At 39.5% G+C, this 18,170-nt stretch overlaps 1 protein-coding gene across 2 annotated transcripts in view; it reads left to right on the top strand.

Annotated features, from left to right (window-relative positions):
- The first annotated feature begins 9,060 nt into the window (after positions 1–9,060).
- Positions 9,061–18,170, top strand: part of Esr2 (estrogen receptor 2) — a 49,861-nt gene continuing 40,751 nt past the window's right edge. For both annotated transcript variants that reach the window (XM_019204367.1, XM_010603003.2), the window contains exons 1-3: positions 9,061–9,129; positions 10,557–11,010; positions 12,543–12,715. In XM_019204367.1, the coding sequence (XP_019059912.1) occupies positions 10,649–11,010; positions 12,543–12,715 (535 nt within the window). In that variant the 5' untranslated portion in view covers positions 9,061–9,129; positions 10,557–10,648. The remainder of the gene's footprint in view (positions 9,130–10,556; positions 11,011–12,542; positions 12,716–18,170) is intronic.

Below are 18,170 nucleotides of genomic sequence, written 5' to 3'. Positions count from 1 at the left end.
TTCTTTATTCCTAATTAATTTAAATTGATTGAGAGCCTTAATATCTTGCTTTTAGAAGATATGGATAAAGCTAAGGATTCCCAAACAGATATTTACACTTTCCAGGGATGCTTGATGCTTAGGATAAATGTGTGTATGTGTATCTCTCTCTATATATATATCTATATCTATATGCCGTGAAATTTTAGTCTTTGTCTTGTGTGTATTTATGATTTCTGTAGGGCACACAAATGTAGAGTGTTTGGACTGAATGCTTAAGTTAGGGGCATATGATCAGTAGGTAGAATGAAGTTGATCTATGTAATTCCCTCAGATCAGCAGTCTTGAAAACATAGCTTCAGGAGGATGTGTTTTCTTCACATATATGTAGAGTGAACAGTCTGCTAGTAACGCAGCTGTCTGGACTGGTGGTGATGGAGTTTGTGGAATAGAAGTTAAGTGAATAAGGTTAAGAGACAAAAATCTTCAGGTGGGTCCTAAGTCATTTTATCTTGTTTCCTGAAGATTCTAACTGGCTTCACCCCCTTGGATAGGTAACAGTACCTTATAGGATGTGTTCACATACATCATTTCTTCCTCAAGAGCACTGTGAAAAGGTGCATTCCGTAAGAGATCCCATTTTTACTGAGGAAAATGTGGAGGCTTAGGGAGTTTATGTGATTTGTCTGAGATTGTCTGGTTTTCAGGCAAACGGAGATTAAGACTCAGTGTTCTGCTGTGCCCACGGGACTGGAATGTACATAAAAACAGGCTTGCTGATGGCTTCTTATTCATTAGCTACTATTCTTTTTAGAGTGTCTTTCTGCTCTCTGTAGGACCCTCTTTTGTCTTCACAAAATCACTGTCAGTACTTGGGAGTTTATAAAAATTTTAAAGAGCCATAATATGTTTCCCAGCCAGTACTTTAGAACACTGTGTACAAAAAGCTTTTCTGCTGAACAGAGACAAGACCTGAGGACCACACACAGGTGTGCATACCAGGAGGATGGCAGAGAGAAGTCTTTGGACAGAAAAGTTGCTGTCCACCACAAAGGATATGGACCATTGTCTTAGGTTATGGTGACTAATTAAAGAAAACTGACATACAGAATAATAAGCGATGCTTAGGATCGGGATGTCCAGGTTCATGGTCTTTTCTTGGCTAGGTAAAATTCCGTACCTGCCAGGTCCAACAATTAATCTCCTTAGAGAATATCTTTCCCTATTGTACCAGACATTGTGGTCACTGAGGCCATGTCGGGCCTGCGCATGATTTTTTTTTTATTAGCCCATATTTGTAGTACATAATGTTTACGTTCCTAGTGGGGACTTGGTACATTCGCACAACACATCTTGACTTTCTTTTTCATCCTCCTTCCCTTCCTCTCTCTCCATCTCTTGATCCCCTTACCATTTGGGAAAGATATATCTCCCTACTTCCTGTTATTTGTCTTTTTTTTGTTGCTTTGTTTTTTTGTGGGGTTTTTTGTTTGTTTGTTTTTTGAGATAGGGTCTCACTAATTGAGACTGACCTGGAACTCACTGTGTAGCCCAGGCTGGTCTCGAACTCACAGCGATCTTCCTGCCTCAGCCTCCCGAGTGCTGGGATGACAGGCATGCGCCCCATTACACCTGGCCTGTTATTTATCTTTTAAAATTTATTTTATTAGTACATGTTTGTAGTACATGCATAATGATTACATTTATTGTAGGGAGTTTGTACATGTACATAACACATCTTAATTCTTTTGTCTCCTTTCCCTCCCATACCTTCCAGTTTCCTCCAGCTCTTGTTTCCCTTCCCATTTGCAAAAGCTCCATTTAAAAAATTTTTTTAAATCTATTTTTTCCTTCAGTTTTCTCTTTGAAAATCTCTTTCTCAATTGTAAATAAGGTTCCCATTGTATAATTGATAATGTGAAATAGAAAAGAGCTAAAGGAGTAGGGGAAATGGGAAGAGTAGGGGAAAGGAAAGAAGGGAAAAATATGAGAAAAGGAAAAAATGGAAACAGTCTTTGTAGATAGGGGAGGGCGGAGAGGGTGAAGGGAGGGCAGGGGTGTGGGGAAAAAAGGAGAACCAAGGACTATCATGTAAAGGTGCAGGATCCCAATGATGAACGTAACTGCACTGTACACCTAAAATGTGCCAATAACTCAGTGAGAAAAAAATCCCTTTCCCTTCCTTCCTTCTCCCCCATCTCTTGTCCTTCTCATTTGAAAAAGATCTCCCTACTTCCTATTGTCTATCTTTTATTTTGCTCTTTATATTTTGGGTTTCTCATATGAGAAACCACGCAATGTTTAACTTGTGTGTGTGATTTATTTCACACCATTATGATTCAAGGTGCATCCATTTACTACATTGTGTTTAAAGCACATGCATCTTTTTTGGCGGGGGAGGTACTGGGGATCGAACTCGGGACCTTGTGCTTATGAAGCAGGTGCGGCACCACTGAGCTAAATCCCCAGCAGCCCTATCCATTCATCTATGGATGGACATAACTGGCTGCTTCCTGAAGTTAGCTATTATGAATTGTGCTGCTATAAACATGAGTGTATATCACCAGGTGTGGTGGTGCACACCTGTAATCCCAGCACTCGGGAGGCTGAGGCAGGAGGATCACCATGAGTTTGAGGTCAGCCTGGGCTACACAGTGAGTTCAAGGCCAGCCTGAACTACATAGCGAGACCTTGCCTCAAACAAACAATAACAACAAGAAAGGGTATATATGTATCACTGTAATAGGATGTCTTTAACTCTTTTGGGAAGATACCTAGAAGGGGGATAATTTGGTTGAATGGAATCATCTCACCCTATAATGTTGAAGAAATTCAGTTGTAAAAAAGGTTTTACTTTACAATATTGGGGATTAAACCAGCACCTCACTTAGATACAGCCCATTCCTTTAAAAAATGTTTTGAGACAGGGTCTTCCTGTTTGCCCGGGCTGGCCTTGAACTCGTGATCCTCCTGTTTTGGTCTCCCAAGTAAGTAGGAATTATAGGCATGTGCCACCATGCTTGCTGGAAGTGTGGCCCTTGGCAGATTCTTTCCTTTGGTCACTTAAAATGTCGGATGACTCAGATAATTAGAATGGACTTGTTCGTGGATTTGTATCGATCTCTTATAGAGAAGACTCTCTTCTTGCTACTTTTTCTTCTGCTTACTCTAATGGTTTGCGTTCATCATCCTTTAGCTTAGGCCACCAAGTTCCCATTTATTAAAGATGCTACTGACAAATAGTTGACAGGTGAATCTGGATGCGTCCGAAAGTTATCTCACCAAACAGTAGCCTTGCTTTTCAATGATTATCCAGCAGTCACTTGTCTTGCATGCATCATCACTGTACAGGGAGATGGAGGAATTCTAGAGAAGGTGATTCGTGACACCTGATGTGCAAGATGTGTTTTCTAGACAAAGTTGTCGTGCTGCCTTATTGATCGCCTGGACGCACCTTGGCACTTGCCGTTTGTCGTGTGCTTGACAGGTCATTGTAGCATTGCGGGGCTGAGGGTGAACATTTTGGTTAGAGGTGAAAATGAGTAGTGGAATTGATTTTCTGCCCTGGAGGGAGATGTCACATTCTTTAAAAACTTTTGTATTCACTTTCCAGCTAGATAAAGGAAAGAGTTGCTCATGAATTTCCACGTAACTATTCATTATTTTGTGTCAAAGAAGCTGTATGTTTTTAAAAAGCCCAATGAAAGAAAAAGATAGCACTTCAGGGGAAATACTTCAGCAGAGGCAACACATCAGGTTTGCCGCATTTCATCTGGGAGATGTGGTTTAGAGAACACAAAATTTAGTAAAAACCTTGGTTGACCACAATGACCATAGAGTGTTTTTTGTTGTTTAACCATGTACTTGTTTTCATTCATTGGGTGTTAATTTGAAGTCTTTTGTTCAGGTCCTTCTAAAATTCACTTTTTTCCGCCTTATAATTTCCTGAACAGTCTATCATTTAATCCCCATGTGATGATTGGGAGTTGTTGCGTTTGACCTTATAAGTTTACATTGGGCAGTACTGGGAATAAGAAAATCCTGGCCATGGTGACCATACTAATCTTTGGACATACTTTTTGTTCATTAAATTGTGTAGGCCATCTTGTTTTTATACTTCCTGAAGTTCAAAGAAACACAAGATTTAATTATTACCCCCAGATTCCATTTTATTATCCGTGGATGGGATTGGTATATGTTAACTTTGGTAATTTGCTCTCAATTGTTACAATATATTCCATTTAAATTCTGTTCCTAAAGTACTTTAAATGTGTTTTTGGTTACATATTTGGCTACATTAGATATGTTCAGATTTCACAGCAAAAATAATGCTGTAAAATACGATCACTAAGGAATGAATAATATTGAAAACCTAGGCACAGTGAGCAGGTGTATGTAGATGGATCTAAATAAAAATGATTTCAGAATATAAAGAGGGGTAAATGCTTCTTAACAATACTGTCAGTTCTGGAGGTGCCCTCTAATGGTTACCAGTAGCTTAATTACAACTCTTATGATCTCCCTTGTACTAAACCACTCCCTCTAACGCAGGTTGTTATTCCATGCATCTGCAGATGTGTTCCAGTGCCACTGTTTAAAGCAGGGATTGTGTATATCAAGCACATACCATCCCTGACTTATGAAAGTTTGATTTCAGATTTTTCACCTTTAGAGCAGTTTGAAGCCAGGTGTGGCGGCGCACACCTGTAATCCCAGCACTTGGAGGCTGAGGCAGGAGGATCGCTGTGAGTTCGAGGTCAGCCTGGGCTACACAGTGAGTTCAAGGCCAGCCTGAGCTACATAGCAAGACCTTGTCTCAAAGACCTAATCTCAGAACTTTAGGGTGGTTTGAAAGCAATATTCATTCAGTTGAAACTGTACCTCAGATATTTGAATTTGGACCTTTGCTTAGGCTACTGACGTGTAATAGTCTCCCGAGGCCAGGCAGCAGCCCCTTAGCTTCCTAGAGGACTCCTTTAGGTTGCTTCTCTTCGGTGCCTACTGATGGGGCCCTCGGTTTGACGAATTCCGTGGATCTGGTGAAATCTTAACAATTTAAGCACGTTTTCAGTGAAGCTGAGTAGGAAGTAGCAGGTGCCTTCGAGGAGCGTAGACTCTCATGTTATTCGTTCTCCGAGAAGGACCCAGTGTAGTTCTTAGTCAGTGAGGAGGCTGCAGTTTGTGTGTGAGGGATGAAAGGGGTTCTACAACGAAAGGGGCCGAGGCACAAATCCACTTCTTTGGGAACGAGGGAGGAGGAAGGGAAGGAAAGGACGAGAAGAGAAGTGACGATAGAAGGAAAAAATGGAAACAAAGCTTCTGTACATAGGGAGGGCAGGGGTTTAAGGGGGGAAGGGATAAAATTTATTTTTCAAAAACCACTTCATTACACGTATGTTTTTCATATTTTCTTTTTTCTTCAGGGCATTCTTTGGGGCAATTTTATTAACTTTTATTTTTTAGCACGGAGTTGTCATACGTGTCAGTCACATTCATCCTAGGGAGTTTGTGCCTGTACGTGATATATATTAATTCTTTTTCCCCATTTCCCTCCCTTGGCTTCATCCCTTCTTCCTCTCCACATTTACACAAGCTCTGTTTCCATTTTTCTCCTTCCAGTCTTGGCTTTTCTTTCCCTCCCTTCCCTTCCCCCTCCTCTCCCCGTTGTCCCCTTACCCCTTCGAATGTCTTCCCTACTTCCCAGTGTCTGTCCTCCGCTATGCTCCTTACTCACGCTTTGGGTTTCCCACACAAGCGAAACAATGCAATATTTGAACTTGTGTGTCCAATTTATTTCACTTAATATCACGGTCTTGAGGTGCATCCATCTGTCCTAGAAATGATTCAGGTTTATCTTTACGGCAGAGTGGTACTCCATTGCATATAAATACATTTTCTTTTTTTTCTTTTTTGTGGGGGGGTTTGAGACAGGGTCTCACTTCATAGTTGGAACTCACTATGTAGCCCAGGCTGGTCTCGAACTCACAGCGATCCTCCTGCCTCAGCCTCCTGAGTGCCGGGATTACAGTCGTGCACCACCACACCTGACCTAAATACATTTTCTTTATTCATATTTTTGGGCATATGGGCTATTTCCAAGACTTAGCTATTATTAATTGTGCTGCTGTAAACATAGTTTTGCATATATCACTGTGTTGTTTTAAGTAGCATTTCTTGAGTGAACAGTGTTGTTGAACATTTTTTCATACATTTATTTATTTACTGTTTGTACTTCATCTGAGAAATGTCTGTTCATTTCAGATGCCTGTTTTTGGATTGAGTCTTTAAATTTGGGGGCTCTGATGTTTTTGAGTTCTTTGTATATTTTAGATGTTAGTCCTTTGTGTGAGGAGTAGCTGGTAAATTTTTTTTTTTTCCTATTCTGTGGATTATCTCTTCATTCTGTTGGTTGTTTCTTTTGCTGTGCAGAAGCTTTTTAATTTGCTGTGATCCCAGATGTTGATTCTTTGTAATGTTTCCTGAATGATCAAGATTTGTTCATAAAGTCTTGGCCTATACGTATGTCTTCTAGAGTTTTACCTATTTTATCTTCCAGCAGATTAAATGTTTGTTTTGGTATTTATTTGTTTGTTTTGAGACAAGGTCTGACTGTGTAGTTCTGGCTGGCCTTGAACTCATGATGTAGTACGGGCTGGTGTCAAACTCATAGTGACCCTTCTGCTTTAGACTCCTGAGTGTTGGGATTACAGGTGTGTGTGTTTCTGTTTTATATTTATATCTTTGATCCATTTTGATTTTAGTTTAGTGCATGGTGAATGGTATGGGTCAAGTTCAATTTTCAGCTTTGATATTTCTTTCTTTTTTAATCTAATTGATTTATTTGTGACAGTGGGGTAATTGGGGTCTCCCATTAATTGTATTAGTGCTTATCTGATTTTTATATCCATTAGTATTTGTTTTATATAGTTGGGTGTGCTGGTATTTGGTGCATAAATATTTGCGATTGTTATCTCTTCTTCTTGGATTGTTCCCTTAACTAGTGACTTTGTCTCTTCTGATTTGTCTTGCCTTGAAATCCACTTTATCTGCAAATAGAATAGCTACTCCTGCTCTTTTTCAGTTTCTTGTCACATGTAATAATATTTTCCATCCTTTGATTTTCAGGCTATGAATTTCTTTTTCAGTTAAATACATTTCTTGTAGGCAGTATATTGTTAGATCTTATCTCTTGATCCATTCTGCCAGTCTGTTTCTTTTGATTGGTGAGTTGAGTGGGTTCATATTGATGGTTATAACTAACATGTATCAACTTATCCTTATCCTTCCTGTTGTTGGTCCCCTTTCTTTCCCTTCTGTTTGATTATTTGCTTTGCCAGGTGGATTCACTCTTTTGGAATTCCTGGAATTGTTATCTTTTTCTAGAATATTCTTCAGAACCTTTTGGAGCGCTGGTTTGGTGGTCGTGAATTTCTTCAGTTGTTCTTTATCCTGGAAGTACCTAATTTTTTGTCAATTTTGAAAGATAATTTTTTTATTACATCAATGTGAGTTGGAGCTTGTTTTCTTTTGGACCTTGAAATACTTTACTCTGAGTTCTCCTTGACTTAAGGGATTGCATTGAGAAGTCTGCTGTGATTCTGATGGGTTTTCCTTTATAAGTGATTTCTTTTTCTCTAGTAGCTTTTAATATTCTGTTGTTGAGTTGAATTTCTGGAATCTTAACTATTAAGCCTTGGTGTAGTTTTTTTTTTTTTCTTTCTGATTTTGACTAGTTGTGTTCTATATGCCTCACTTACCTGTATGTCAAATTCTTTTTCTGTGCTTGGAAAGTTTTCTGCTGTTATTTCGGTGAACAAGTTTTTTTTTTTTATGTCCCTTGTGTTGTCTTCTGATTCTTCATTGATTCCAGTTACTCTCATTTTTTTTTTTTTTTTTTTGAGACAGGGTCTCACTATGTAGTTGAGACTGACCTGGAACTCTCTATGTAGTTTAGGCTGGTTTCAAATGCACAGTGATCCTCCTGCCTCAGCCTCCTGAGTGCTGGGATTACAGGTGTGCGCCACCACGCCTGGCAGGCTCCAGCGCCTTTTCTGATCTAGTCTTGGATGTCACACACCATCCTTTTGCCATAATTTATTCATTAGAAATGGGTTATCAAATCTAGTCATTACTCTAAGGACCTGTTAAATTCCCCTTTTGAAGGGAGCAATGTTAAAGATTTGTGGACATATTTAAAAACCATCATAGGTGTGTTTTGAGGAGAAATGGGCTGGGCATTCATTGAAAATATTCAGAGGAACTGGAGCTCTAGATAGCCACATTACCTACATGTGAAAGTAGGTGACGGCAAAATTACTGAGGATGGTATCTTAGTTTTCTCACTGCTGAGACAAAATACCTGACACCCAAAGCTAAAGGGGGAAGGGTTTATTTAGTTCACAGTTTGTAGAGGTTTCAGTCCATAGTCAGCTGGCTCCAAGGCAGGGTGGCGTGGCAGAGGAGAAACAGTTCATGGTGGTCAGAAGACAGCAAAAGCAACAAGGGGACCTTAACAGTGTTTTTCTGCCCCTTTTATCTTATCCAGACAAACCAATCAGTGTACTGGTTCAGCCACCTCTGAAAAAGCCACCCATGATGAGGCTCCGGGTGGACATCTAGACATGAGCCATAGCAGATGGAGAATTCTCAAGGCAAGTGCTTTTATTTAATTATTTTTCAACGAGCCTCAGTAATGGTCACTATTCCCTCTTCTAGATTATATTATTCCAGTTATTCAAATATTTTCTTAGAAGTTTCCACTTTTGGTCAGATGTGGTGGTGCATGCCTATGATCCCAGCACCCAGGAGCTGGGTCAGAAGGATCACTTCTGTTTGAGGCCAGTTTGGGCTACATAGTGAGTTCAAGGCCAGCCTGAACTACTCAGTGAGACCCAATGTCAAAAAAAAGAAAAAGAAGTTTCCACTTTTAATCTGTAGTTATTTTCTTCAAAGATTTTCATTATGGAAAATTTCAGATATACAAGAAATACAGTGCATGTCCATATGACCACCATCTAGATGCAGTAATTGTAACGTTTTATTTTATTAGGTTCATCAGTCAATTTTTTTCTAAGCCTTTTATCAGGGAGAATTCTTTTATATAGAAGTTTTCCCTGGACCTTTGGAATAAAATGCAGATCTTCTCAAAAGGTAGGGCACAGAACTAACTCTTTAGCTTTGTTCCTTAATTACTAAGTTTCAGAGTGAGGAACTGATGTATAAATTTGCATTGCTAACAAAGGATTTTTTAAATTTTTCTTTTTTGGGCGAAGACTTATAGTCCACAGGGCAAAACATATATTGTGTGTTATCTATTGCCAAAGACTCCTAGTGATGAGCCATTTGTCATACCCACCATAGTTGTAAGCAGTCTCTGCAGCCTGGACAGAAGTGTCTGTTATCAAGTAGTGAATTTAATAAGTGAGAAGTAGTACAAATAGATTTGTCTCTTTTACAAATTAGGAAGAACATCTTTTTGTACTTAAGAGCCATTTACTTTGCTTTTTAAATTTTGTCTGAATCTTTTGCTCATTTTTCTAATAGACGTTTGGTCTCCATCTTCATCTAAACATTCTCCTCATAAAGCAAGGAGATTAGCCTCTTGCTTCTAATAGAAGTCGAAAACTGTTTTTCTCACCTTTAGCTGTTTGGGCTAGCCTGATCTGGAGTCACTGGGAAGTGACGAGTCCCCTTCAAATTGCCAGCAAGCAGCTGGTATCAGTAACCTGTGGCACCTATGTGCAGGGGAGTCCAGGTGCCCTGCTGCAGGTGGCTTTCAACGCATCTTAATGAGTGACTTTGTACTGTTGCCCTTTTGGGCCTCGCTGTAGGAGAGTTAGTGTCACACTGAGGCTGCAGGGTTGCAGAGGGTCCTTGTCCTGGAGAAGTTCTACTCTGGATTCTCACCCATCCCACCAGCTTCTAGTGGGGCCAGGAGTTACAGTAGGGCCCCTTACTCCTTGAGTACCTCTCCAGAGCCTCTACCAAGAAGGCTTACTGCTCAGCTCACTCTAAATATGGTGTCCGTGGGATTGCTTTGTCACACAGCCTATATGGAAGGGCGCATCCAAAGTTGAGAGCCAAAAGACTGGTGAGTGACACATGCATTGACCTGTCTACTTATGTGCTGATTCTCACTGTTTCGTATTGAAAAGTCGCAGTGTACGTGGGTATCTGTTACTAGCTGTGCTCCCTGATCTCCTTTAGGGTTTACCTGCTTATTCTAGATCATTTTCACTCTCAGATAAGCTTATCTATTTCTAGAAAAGCATACTTGCTGGCATGTGAAATGTTCCTGTGCTTTCTAATCTTAAGGGTATTTAATCATAAATTACCATGTGAAAACTCTTGCAGTTAGCAACAACAAAGTAATAAAGAAGTGAATGAAGTAGAAAATGAGAGTTCCATGCCTACATCCCCACCCCACTGTGATTAGTGTTTTCATACACACATATATTCTTATGGATGTATTTCTGATGTCATAAAAATGTGTACATTTTCAAAACTAAAAATATTTGAATACTTTTTAACAGTTATTCCTGTAACTCTAACTTAATGTCTTTTATTTTTCTTTATAGCTATCATTCCAGCCTATGAGTCTTTGAGAACATTATAATGTCTTTGTGCCCCTTCTTGCAAGGAGTTTTCTGAGCTGTTACCTGTTCAAGACATGGATATCAAAAACTCACCCTCCAGCCTTAACTCTCCCGCCACCTACAACTGCAGTCAGTCCGTTCTCCCCCTGGAGCACGGCCCCATATATATCCCTTCCTCCTATGTGGACAGTCGGCACGAGTATTCAACCATGGCGTTCTATAGCCCTGCCGTAGTGAATTACAGCATCCCTGGCAGTGCCAGTGACTTCGAAGGTGGGCCTGGTCGGCAGACCACAAGCCCAAACATGTTATGGCCAGCTCCAGGGCACCTCTCTCCTTTAGCCATCCACTGCCAGCCATCACTTCTGTACGCGGAGCCTCCAAAGAGTCCTTGGTGTGAAGCAAGAGCACTAGAGCATACCTTACCTATAAACAGGTAAATCCAGTCTCCATTGGGAACTGCAGCTCATGGCCTCGTCACAATATTAAAATTTAAAGGAAAAACTAGCCATATGAAACCCGAAAAGATAATTGGTGTAAGCTTTTAAAACAAGAAACTGAAGTGACTTTTTATAAAGATGGGTGGGAAACTGTTTAAATGCAGGCTTCCAGTGAGATTTCCTGAAGTTAAAAAGAGTATTTGAACTCTTTCAATGCAAAGTAACATGACAGATTATTTCAGTTTAATTGTTATATTCTCTATATCTGTGTCTGCAGAGGGGAAGGTTGGTACAGGGACAAGGGGAAGGGGAGATAAACTGAGATAACCAGTGGACTAAGTTACAGCATATTGCATATTAAAATTCCTTAATTTCAAATGATATCATAACACTTGAGAAATCAGGGGCTCAGGGTAAAGGTCAGTTGTAGAACCTGTGGTTGGCATGCATGAGACCCTAAGTTCAATCCCCAGTGCACCAAACCAAACAAAACAAAACAAAAACAAAATAAACAAAAAACAAAACTTTGAGAAAATAAAAAATAGCTTAAAATTTATTTTATTTATTCATTTTTCTGATTTGGGTCTTTTTTTTTTTTCTTTCCTGTTTTGGTTTCTTGAGACAAGGTCTTGCTTTGTAGTTCAGGCTGGCCTTGAACTTGCCATGCAGCCCAGGCTGGCCTCAAACTTGCTGTGATCCTCCTGCCTCGGACTCTCAGGTATTGGGATTACAGATGTGTGCCACTGTGCCTGGTTAATTTTTCTTTTTTTAAAAAAGCTTTATTTGCTGGAAAAGTAAAAAAAAAAAAAAATCTGAATATTGCAGATAATTTTTAAAGTAATGTTGGCTAAAGATAGAACAACTGGCTAGCACGTACAAAGCCCTGAGTTTGATCCACAGCAGCACAAAATGAATGAGTGAATAAATAAGTAAATAGGTAAAAATTTAAAAAATAAGTAAAAATAATGTTTTTCAGCCAGGTGTAGTACCTCATACCTGTAATCCCAGCACACTCAGAAGGAAGACTGCAAAGTTCAAGCCCAGCTTGGGTAATTTAGCAAGACCCTTTTAAAATTAAAAATTAAAAAAGGGCTGGGAATGTAGTTCCGAATGCGGTTCCTGGGTTCATTCCCTGGTGCCACAAAAAAATAAAGATATTCGGGCAAATCAAGCCATAGGAAAATCACCTTGATGTATAAATCAGTGAGACAGTACATCTATCATTTCCATAGGAAACATCCTTTAGCAAAATTGGGGACCCCCAGTGTGTTTGGGGTCCCATGGTGGCCCCACTCCTCCCTGGAGCCTCGGGCCCCCTTCCTTCAGAGCCCTGTGGGCATCCTCAGTGTGGGGATGGGCAGGAATGCGCCTGACCACTGCGACCTCTGTCATTCCCCACAGTGCGGCTCTCTGCAGACCTCTGTCATATTTCCTGATGTGTAAAGAGATTTAAGTTAGGCAATGTGCATGCCATTTGATTCCTCTCCCCTTTCTTTTCTTTACAATGGGCATTTGCTTTAACCCCCAGGGAGACGCTGAAGAGGAAGATGAGCACGGGCAGCTGTGCCAGCCCGGTTACCAGTCCCACCTCTAAGAGGGACGCTCACTTCTGCGCGGTCTGCAGCGACTACGCGTCCGGTTATCACTACGGAGTCTGGTCGTGTGAAGGATGTAAGGCCTTCTTTAAAAGGAGCATTCAAGGTACAAGAGCTGCTTTCTTCAAGTTAAGCATGTTGTGCTTTCATTTCAAGTTAAACTGCGTCTTTAGTTTTCCACTTTTGCTTTCCAAATTTAGCAGAGATGACCCGGTAGAGATTTTACTAAGGGCCTATTGGGTACACTTTGTGCATCTGACACACGGGCCAGAGAAGCTTGTGGCGGAGCGGGAGAGGGCTTGGGTAGGTGGGGTGCTGGATTGTCTCAAGTTCGGTGCTTTATCTTTCATTGCATGTGTCCAGCCCCCAGACCCCCTGACCCCCGCCAAGCCTGGCTTCAAGGCCAGCCAGCCAGCTCCACACACGTGTCCTTGCTACCTCTCCCTCCCTTGCCAGTCCTGATGCCACTTTCTGGTTGATTTGTGTTCTTTTCTGTCTCCCTCATAACTTCTCCCCGTAAACCTCTCTCAGGCAGTGTCCTTTGTTCCTATCCGCTCCCTTCCCTGTTCTACCAGAACCCGAGACCCTTGTTCTTAACCAGTTGAAAGCAGGAACCTTACAGGAGTTGACAGTGTGTGACTGGCAAATCGCAAATAGCTATATGAACATCGTAGCAGTGGATCATACGGCCAAGTCCAGTTCCCTGCTGTATGCTAGAACAGTTTAGACTTTCTAAGATTCAGAACGAATTCTTGATGTGATGCTTGAGTTCTTTATCTTGCTGAGGTTTCAGACTTTTACCTCTTATGGAAATTTTGATCTGCTAAAACTGTATCTTTAAAAAGACTTCTTCCTGTAGGAATCATCTGGCTGCCTACTATATCTCTTAACCTTGAGGCTATAGCTGATAACAGTTGAAACTGAGTTTTCCTGATGTTATTCATTCCTACTGTATCAGTCAGAAATGTCAAATTCTTTTTTTTTCAATTTTTACTTTTTCTTATTAGTATGTATTTGCAGTGCATAATGTTTACATTCCTCATGCGGAGTTGGTACATGTACTTAACACATCTTAATTCTTTTCTTCATACATTTTTCCTCCCTGCTCCCTATAGCTCTTGGTCCCCTTTCCTTTTGCAAAAGATCTATCTCTCTCTTCCCTGTTGTTCCTATTATCACTTTTATTTTGCCCTTTATTAATATTTTGAATGCCTCATATAAGAGAAACCATGTGATATTTAAGCTTGTGTGTCTAATTTATCTCACTTAACATTATGGTCTCAAGGGTCTCCCCTTTTCCTACAGATGATTCAAATTTATCCTTCTCTACAACAGAGTAGTACTCCATTGTGTACACATACACATTTTCTTTATTGGTTTGTCTGTTGATGCTTCCAAGATTTAGGTGTTAAGAGTTGTGCTGCCATAAACACAGGTGTGCATGGATCACTGCAACCTTTAATGTCTTTATCTCTTTTGGGAAGGTACCTAAAAGAGGATAGTTGGGTCAAATGGAATTTCTAGTTTTAGTTTTTTGAAAACTCTCTATACTTACTTCCATAATGATTATATTAGTTTATAAGAACATCAAATTCTTTTATTTTTTTTGGTACCAGGGATCGAACTCAGGACTTTGTGATTGCAAGGCAGGCGGCAGAACCACTGAACTAAATCCCTGGCCCACATCAAATTTTAAATCTGCAAAAGTGAAAGAATGTCATGCTCCTACAGTTGTTTAATGCCTAAATGTTCTTTTCTTTGGGTTCTTCATAGTTTTGGTATAAACACCTTATAATAATTGAGAATGGCCACCCAATTCTCTTGTTTTCGTTTTACTTCAGGGCTGGTGATCCACTGCAGGGGCGCTTTCCCTCTGAGCTGCATCTCTAGTTCTTTTCTCTTTTTAGATTCTTGCCAAGTTGCTCAATAGGATGCAAACATTATGTTCCTGAGTTGCACCATTCACCACTGGAAACAGACGTACTCACTGTTTCCAAGATGCAGCTATTATAAACTGTGCGACTGTAAATACGAGTGTGCAAGTATCCCTGTAATACGATGACTTTAACTCTTCAGAGACTGTACCTAGGTGGAGGATAACTGGCTTAAGTGGAATACTGGAATTTCTAGTTTTTGTTTTTTGATGAATCTCCATACTGAATTTCACAGTGGTTGTACTAGTAGTTTACATTTCCACCAGCAATATAGAGTTCCTTCTTCCCCACATCCTCACCAGCATTTGTTGTTATTAGATTTTTTGATATAGCCATTCTTTTGGGGGTTAAGATGGCATCTCAGTGTAGTTTTAATTTGTAATTTTCCAATGGCCCGTAATGTTGAACATTTTTCGTGCATTTACTGACCATTTGTACTCCTGAGAAGTGTCTATTTCAGCTGCCCATTTTTTAAAAAATTGAATCTTTTACTTCAGGGAGTCGAATTTTTGTTTTGTTTTATTTTTGAGATAGGGTCTTGCTCTGTGGTCTAGGCTTACCTTGAATCTACTATAGACTGGTCTATAGTCTTGAACCCACTATAGAGTCATGGCAATTCTCCTGCCTCAGCCTTCTGAGTGCTGGGATTATAGGCATGCACTGCCATGACCAGCTTGGAAATCTAATTTTTTTGAGTTCTTTTTGGTGCCCGGGATCAAATTCAGGACTTGAGCTTTCAAGGCTAGTGTGGTGCTTTTTTGACTTCTTTATATATATATATATTTTTTTTTCCTGGTACTAGGGATTGAACTCAGACATGCATGTTATCACTGAGCTCAGTCCCTGGCTCCTTTTTATAAATTCTAAATGTTAGTCCTCTGTCTGAGGAATAGCTGGAAATTTTTTTTTTCCCTTTCTGTCTGTTAGCTATTTCTTTGCTGTGCAGAAGCTTTTTAATTTGATATGATCCCATTTGTTTCTTCTTGGTACCATTTGTTGTGTCATTGAAAGTTTTTGCCCATGTCTTCAAGAGTTGTATCTTTATCTTCCAGGAGATGAAGTTTTTCTATTTTAACATTGAGATCTTCGATCCATTTTGATTTGATTTTCATACACAGAGAGATGTATGAGTCTATACTCAATCTTCTGCATGTATAGATCCCATTTTCCCAGAACCATTTATTCATTTATTTTGGTGGTACTGGGTTGGGAACTCAAGACCTTGCACTTGTGAGGCAGTTGTGTTGCCACTGAGCTAACTCCCCAGCCCTCCCAGCACCATTTATTAAAGAGGCTAAGCTCAGTTCTTTAGAACAGTCTCAAACAGGCCAGAATGGTACACTTTTAATTGGGGAAACTGATGGCATTTGCTATTCTTCTGTTTTTTTAAAGTTTATAATTCCTAATTTTAAACTGCTTGCCAACATGATCTGTAGGCTGTTTGGCCCTATCTGATTAAGTTTTTGGCTCTTCGCAGCAGCTGGGGGTGTGGAGTGTGGCATCACATGGGCTTTGTTGGCTTCCTCACGTAGTGAGCACCTTTCTCCTCTGGACCGTGAATCTGAGGACTGGACACTGAGAAAGGCTCCTTATCACTTCTGGCCCAGATGAAGGCATGACTTTTTTTTTGGTACTGGGGATCGAACTTGGGACCTTGCCCTTGTGAGGCAGGCGGTGGCACCAGTGAGCTAAATCCCCGGCCCAGCATGATTTATTTTTTAAAGCTTGTTCTTTATTTTTTGTCTTCTTTACTATTGAAATTCTTTTAGTAAACATTTGTTGAGTGCTGAACTAGGCTCTAGAATACAGTGGGAACGAGCCTGTTGTACATTTTGATGACTACTGGTACACCAATAGTCCTTAGAGTGATAATGTTTTAAATTAATTAGGCTCATCTGTGCATAGAGTTTTGAATCTTCTTCTTTTTTTTTTTTTTTTTTTTTTTTGGTACTGGGGATCGAACTCGGGACCTTGAGCTTGCGAAGCAGGTGGCGGAACCAACTGAGCTAAATCCCTGGCCCTGGATCTTCTTTTTTACATGATGATTTTGGCAAGCATTTACCTATGTTATTAAATTTCTAGAAACCTTTATGACAACTGTATAATATTCATCTTATAGAATAATTTATCTCTATTGTTGAACATGTACTCAGTTGCTTTCAATTGTTTTAAACAATGCTGTGATAGTTGTGTCTGTGAAGCTTTGAGGAAATCTCTAGCAGTTCCTCTGGATGTAGTTTTCAAACAAATCTCTAGGATTATAGCTTGTTAAAGTTTATAATTCTTGAAAGGTATTTTCATTATTTCTCAGAAATGTTGATAAAGTTATTCTTCTACCAGCTGTGTATGAGTGTTGGTTTTACCAAACTCTCAATGGAATCCAGTATCATTATTAGAAAGAGAGAAAAAGAAAAAAAAAATCTTGGCACACATGGCGTCTTTGCATTTTTATTTGCTTCCCTTAATTAGAGAGGCAAATGTTTCTCCTAAATTCATCTGGCTTCCACTCAATGCCCCAAACAGAGAGTTCTATTTATTGGGGCTATTCAGAATTGCAGCACAGGAAAATACAGATTAAAACAGTCTTGAGGGTCGGGGATTTAGCTCAGCAGTTCGGGGGCCCGCCTTGCAAGCACAAGGACCTGAGTTCAATCCCCGGTACCAAAAAAACAAAACAAAACAAAAACAGTCTTGCAAATGTGCTCCATATTTTAAAACGTTTTTTATTAGTTCATGTTTGCAGTACCTAAGGATTGCATTCATCATCAGGAGTTGGTACATGCACCTAATACATATTCATTATTTTTATTTCCTCTTCCCCTCCTGTCTCCCTTCACTTCTAGATGTGCTTCATCTTTTGACTTCTTTATTCATAACTTCTATACATTTTTCTGTTGGGTTCTGACATTTGCTTTATAAATTACCATGTGCTCTTAATATTAATATAGTAATTTTATGTGAGCGTCAGCTTTTCCAAATGACATTGATTTTTGACGTGCAGAAATATATTTAAGTTGTCAGATATAACCAACTTTGATAGTTTTACGTGTAATTTTTATACCTAAAAAATCCTTTCACAGGGTAGGGGAAAGGGAATAAGGGAAAAGAAAAAAATAGGAGAAAATGAAAAAATGGAAATAAAGTGTTTGTAAATGGGGAGGGGAGGAGGGGTGAAGGGAGAGCAGGGACAAGGGGAAAAAATGAGAACCAATACCTGTCATGTAAAGGTACAAGATCCCAGTAACGAATGTAACTGTACTGTATACCTAAAATGTACCAATAAACTCAATTTAAAAAAACCATTTCACATCTAGAGTTTATTTAAACTTTATTTCTATTTTGTTATTTAATAGTTTCTTTTTGAGTTGAACAATGAAATGTAAAAATAATTTATTTTGGCATATTAAATGAAATACGAGTTAGATGCATTTATCTCTAAACAATATATTTTCTTGACATCATTTTTATTGAATAAAAACATGAATTTTCACTGGTTTAAAACATGGGAATTGAATTTTTAAAACTTTGGAATATAATTTACATATCGTAAACTTTTTTAACTAATAGGTTATAAGTTTTGCGAATATACATGGTTACGTAATCAGCACCATAAGTAGATGTGAGCGT

Source organism: Fukomys damarensis, unplaced genomic scaffold (assembly GCF_012274545.1).
Source record: "Fukomys damarensis isolate Sample0158 unplaced genomic scaffold, DMR_v1.0_HiC HiC_scaffold_21, whole genome shotgun sequence".
In the NCBI taxonomy this organism is placed as follows: Eukaryota; Metazoa; Chordata; class Mammalia; order Rodentia; family Bathyergidae; genus Fukomys; species Fukomys damarensis.
This window is presented reverse-complemented; position numbering and strand designations above follow the sequence as displayed.